At 42.1% G+C, this 5,772-nt stretch overlaps 1 protein-coding gene across 1 annotated transcript; it reads left to right on the forward strand.

Moving 5' to 3' along the window:
- The first annotated feature begins 2,689 nt into the window (after window positions 1-2,689).
- LOC118941388 (CD209 antigen-like protein E) lies at window positions 2,690-5,405 on the forward strand. The gene is made up of 6 exons (XM_036953892.1): window positions 2,690-2,929; window positions 4,083-4,184; window positions 4,295-4,456; window positions 4,574-4,716; window positions 4,837-4,937; window positions 5,244-5,405. The coding sequence occupies exons 1-6, from the start codon at window positions 2,788-2,790 to the stop codon at window positions 5,383-5,385; spliced, it is 792 nt and encodes a 263-aa protein (XP_036809787.1). The 5' UTR covers window positions 2,690-2,787; the 3' UTR covers window positions 5,386-5,405.
- Window positions 5,406-5,772: the final 367 nt, after the last annotated feature.

The following is a 5,772-nucleotide window of genomic DNA, read 5'->3' on the forward strand; positions in this document are numbered from 1 at the left end:
AATCGGCTTTCTATTTCGCAACAAAGCCTTCTTCACTCACGCCGCCAAACTTACCCTAGTAAAACTAACTATCCTACCGACCCTCGACTTTGGCGATGTCATCTACAAAATAGCTTCCAATACTCTGCTCAGCAAACTGGATGCAGTCTATCACTGTGCCATCCATTTTTTTACCAAATCACTTTATACCACCCACCACTGCGACCTGTATGCTCTAGTCGTCTCGCCTTCGCTACATATTCGTCGCCAGACCCACTGGCTCCAGGTCATCTATAAGTCTATGCTACGTAAAGCTCCACCTTATCTCAGTTCACTGGTCATGATAACAGCACACGTTCCAGCAGGTATATCTCACTGATCATCCCCAAAGCCAACACCTCTTTTGGCCGCCTTTCCTTCCAGTTCTCTGCTGCCAGTGACTGACGAATTATAGGTTGTAGGACGTCCTCCGGACGTTGTCATCATTTATGTGTAAGTTTATGGAAGAGGGTGAGAACCACGAGACTCCAAAAGAGGTCAGCTGCCCTCCGGCTACACCATGGTACTACCCTACATAGTGTTGCTGATGCTACTGTTGACCTTCTTTGCAAAAAAATCGGTTTTAATCAATTATTTTGTGACGTGAACACATTTAGTTGAGTTTGGTCTAAAAATAATAATAATAATTAAATCATGAAATTCATGAGGAGGATGGTCCTCCCCCTCCTTCTCTGAGGAGCCTCCACTGATGCGCAAACATTTTCCATTTAAAACTTCTGATTAATACGCAGACATAGATTTCCACCATTTCCGTCCCCTTTACTGTGGAAATGGCCAACGGAACCAGAGGAACCTTTACCATCCGAGCCACATCGCTTCCTTATTCCCTGTAAGCATCTCCATGAGCTTCATGGCACCCACTAGCACCCTGTCAGGAACGGACATCACCTTGACCATCGGGGCCGAGGCCACTGGAGCCGCAGACTTGAACAACACATTCCTGCATCTCTTCCTTGTCAGCAAGGTAAGGGTCTTCTTTCAAAACTCTAGAATTGCCTCCTTTTCACATGTTCTCTCTCCCTCACAGCCACTGATTTGAAAGGATATGGTTGCTCGAAGCTACCAGTTGTTATCAGCTAAATCAGTTGTCTGACTAAGCGCTCTCTCTCTCTCTATCTATCCCCTCTTCCTTCCTTCCTTCCTTCCTTGCTTCCTTCCTTCCTTCCTTCCTTCCTTCCTCGAGGTGACATTTTACTGCTCCCCAGTGCGGGCTACCAGGGTTCTTGTCTAGAAGCACGGTTTCGATTGCGCCTACAGTTTTTTTTCAGTACTGCTGTTTAACGGACGCTCAACACAATTTCCATACAAGGACACAGAGTCAAATTTGTCACATTTGAACATTCTTAGTAAGACACTTCTGTCATCACCTTTGTGCAAAAAATATCCATTAAATTATTTAAATTTAAATAATTGTCTTTAAGGACTTCTACGGCGGTGGGCCCCAGAGCCGGGAATGTGACCCGGGTTGCCTGCAGCACAACCTGCTGTTCATAGAAGGTAGAACTGGTGGTGGCGGACAGGGCAGGCAAAGTAGGTGTAAGTCTGGTCTCATTGAAAGACTCCTTGGAGGTGGTTGTGAGCTCTACAGCCCAAAGCTGTACCTGTGGTTAGTACTAAATCCACCCAGGTCTCTGTAATCAACTCTACAGCTGTACCTGTAGTTAGTACTACATCCACCCAGGTCTCTGTCACCAACACTACAGCTGTACCTGTAGTTAGTACTACATCCACCCAGGTCTCTGTCACCAACACTACAGCTGTACCTGTAGTTAGTACTACGTCCACCAATGTCTCTGTCACCAACACTACAGCTGTACCTGTAGTTAGTACTACGTCCACCAGAGGGACACCTTTGACTCTGTCCCTGTATCTAAGGATCTGTGTGATGCTTTCTCTCCTCCAGTGGAATAGAATAGAGCTATAGAGTTGTATAGTAGTTCATGTAGGTAGAAGTCATGTGGAACAGTGGAATCAGTGCAGAGAGAGTTGAGTCATTAGATGTAACCAGTATATATGTTATGTTGTACTGAAAGACAGGGTGGAAATATGAACGTTTTATCATAATACAAGTGAAGGGTTTTTATTCTTCTTCCTCTTAAATCTGTCAAAGTGAAACTATGGAGATATTGTCAGATCTTCTGCTTTTTCATTCTGAGTAACTCTTCACAGACAGCATAGATAGAGCATAGACCCCTACATGGCCATTGGTGGCCGGTCACAACACAGGGGGAAGTTTCCCCTAAGTACAGATCTAGGATCAGGTTACTTTCCCCCAATCCCAACCTTAACCATTTGTGGAAGAAATATAAAACTGAACAAGATCAGCATCTAAGGGCAACTCCCCCCTACACCTCCAGTCACAGAGTGAGAGCCATAATGTGTTCTCCATTTGAAGGCTAGGGATGCTGTAAACTCAGTCATGATATATGTAGTGTATATGTCAATTAACAGGATCCCAATTTATTTTAGCAGATACAAAATTGTGACCCTGTGAATTCACACATACATCATATATCATGATATAGAGTCACATAATGTATATTATCAAACTAAGGCTGGTGGAAGTCACATGGTGGCCAGTGTTGTGTTGATTTCACAATTTTTCATCCACTGTGGTTGACTGATAAGGAGTTTCACTACCTAAAGTCACACAGACGCAGAACAGCACAGGGAGACAACACATCTAGATGCACATTAGAGTTGAGGTAAGAAGTAGAAGTTACTGTATTTGACCACCAGTGTGTTAAGATGTCAGAGGGAGTCTATGAAAACCCAGAACCATTTAAAGACGATGAGCCTGATGCTATGAAGAACACAGACATTGATGGCCAAATATATTCCAATGTAAGAGCCTTCAAGCCCAGTCCAAGAGATGGAATTGTTGCTTCAGGTAAGATTGCACGAACACACACACACACACACACACACACACACACACACACACACACACACACACACACACACACACACACACACACACACACACACACACACACCACACACAATATATTAAACAGGTGAGATTACCCAGTATTTCTATACCTTTATTTGTCCCAATCCTAAATGATACAGTAATACACATCACTAAAGATCTTACTTTAATAATGTGTTATTCAGTACATGTTCAGTGGTGGAAGAGACCCTCTGGAGTTGCTGCAGTGGGTCTGGGGCTGCTGTGTGTTCTAATCATCTTTGACAGTCAGTCTTTGTTGTCAAGTTACATATAAGCACAACATCAAATGCTCATGTTTGACTGTTACATATGATATTTAATATATGTTAATAGCTAGCCTTTGTTCTCCACTTCCCCTGTATGATCTATATCTTCCTGGTATGTTAGTGTTCTGTCCAACATCACAAATAGCAAGTCCCATTCCCTGGACACGAGGACTGTGTTGAGATACACTCTGGACAAGATGATCATGTAAAGACATGGAATGATTTATATTATGCAGCAGAAAATGGTTTAACAATAACCACTGGTAACAATCTCTTGCATAACTACACACACAAGTTTTCAAACTTGTAAACATTTTTGTATTATCATAGCCACAACTTCCCATGTCATTTTTTTGTTACTTCCATAGAGTTAACAGCTACAGCAGTCACACAGACACAGAAACACAGATGACTCAGAGACAGAGACGTCACTAGAAGCAGAGACTGAACGTATAGAGGGCTTGCAGTTGACATATGACGCCTCCTGGTGGCCATGTTGGAAGACCATCACATTAATTCTAGATGCAGAGACTTAATGTATAGTAAGTAGCCCTACATAGAAAGAAAGACCCAGGCATTGTTAAAGATGTCAAAGGTCATCTATACTGAACCAGATATGAACAAGAAGGTCAAGTTTGACAGAGGTGAGATGGAGGAGAGGATTGTGGATATCTACGTCAGTGCAGACACCCTGAGAGACGGTGAGACCAGCACCAAGAGAGAAGAGACAGCAGACACTGCTCCTAATGATGGACCAGGAGACCAGCACTCAGGTAAAACACACACACACACAAAACATAACAGTATATTATGTGTGTCCACAGAACCTGATAGCTCAGGGAAGAGACCCTTCCTAGTTGCCGCAGTGTGTCTGGGGCTGCTGTGTGTTCTCCTACTGGCTGGGATCATAGGCCTGTCTGTCTACTGTGAGTTTGTGTCCAAGTTCATTGATTATCACCCAGTTATATAGAGGTGTAGGTTACTAAGCCTATTTACCTGGTGTTTTACCTAGTAACTATGTGTTTATACCTTGTAGATAACAGAGTCATCAAAGATTCTGAGGATAAAAGGAACAACTTGTCACAGAGTTGTTCCCTTTATGAGAATAACGCAACTGCAGAGAGAGACCAGCTACAGACCAGATACAACAACCTGACTAAAGAGAAAGGTCATATTCAGGCAAAGCTTTTTGTGATGGGTGAGATATAACTGTGATAAATTCGAAGTAAAATCAACAGTAATTATATATCATGGCTTTATGAGTATAAAGATACTGGCTAAGTTTCTCAATGTGTTCACCTTTGCTCTTCAACAGAGCAGCATTGTCAGGAGGGATGGAGATACTTTGACTCCAGTTTGTACTTCCTCTCTACTGAGAAGAAAACCTGGGAGGAGAGCAGACAGGATTGCAAGAGGAGAGGAGCAGACCTCGTGATCATAAACAGCAGAGAGGAACAGGTGAGAGAGAGAGAGAGAGAGAGATAGAGAGAGAGAGAGAGAGAGAGAGAGAGAGATTTCCATTTCCAGCAGTACACTAATATGTGCAGTATAATACGTTTTTATCTTTCTCAACAACAGACATTTGTCTTTAACCTCCACATGAGAGCCTGGATTGGTCTGACTGACTCTGTCACTGAGGGGACCTGGAAGTGGGTGGACGGCACATCACTGACCACAGGGTGAGAGATTTGTCCATTTTACCAGTTGATATGGTGATAAAAAAACAACAAAGACATATTGCTTACCATTCATGTTCATAAAAAGGTATGTTTCCACTCATGAATGTCATTCAATGAGAACTATAGATGTATTATAGAAACCAGGTAATATTTACATATGAATGTAGTGAAATGTGTTGATGGCCCATTCTTGATAACGGTATTATCATCTTACAGAGAGTGTCTTCAAAACGTAGGACTATGTGTATAAATGAGGAGGATGTTTGTACCACAGTGTCTGACTGTCTGGTTCTCTGTGTTGTTTAGGTACTGGAGCGCAGGACAGCCTGATAATTATGGGCAGGAGGACTGTGCTGAGATATACTTTAGACAAGATGACCCTGTAAAGACATGGAATGATGACAAATGTGGCACAAATCATAACTGGATCTGTGAGAATGTGGTGTAACAATAACACAGTAACAAACATTCTGTCTCCTCTCTGTGTGTCTCTCTGTGTCTCTCAATTCATTTAAATTAAAGGGGCTTTATTGTCATGGGAAACATATGTTGACATTGCCAAAGCAAGAGAAGTAGATAATAAACAAAAGTGAAATTAACAATAAAAAATAACAGTAAACATTACACTCACAGGAGTTCCAAAAGAATGAAGACATTTCAAATTCCATATTATATATATACAGTGCCTTGTGAAAGTATTCGGCCCCCTTGAACTTTGCGACCTTTTGCCACATTTCAGGCTTCAAACATAAAGATATAAAACTGTATTTTTTTGTGAAGAATCAACAACAAGTGGGACACAATCATGAAGTGGAACGACATTTATTGGATATTT

This window comes from Oncorhynchus mykiss, chromosome 19 (genome assembly GCF_013265735.2).
Source record: "Oncorhynchus mykiss isolate Arlee chromosome 19, USDA_OmykA_1.1, whole genome shotgun sequence".
In the NCBI taxonomy this organism is placed as follows: domain Eukaryota; kingdom Metazoa; phylum Chordata; class Actinopteri; order Salmoniformes; family Salmonidae; genus Oncorhynchus; species Oncorhynchus mykiss.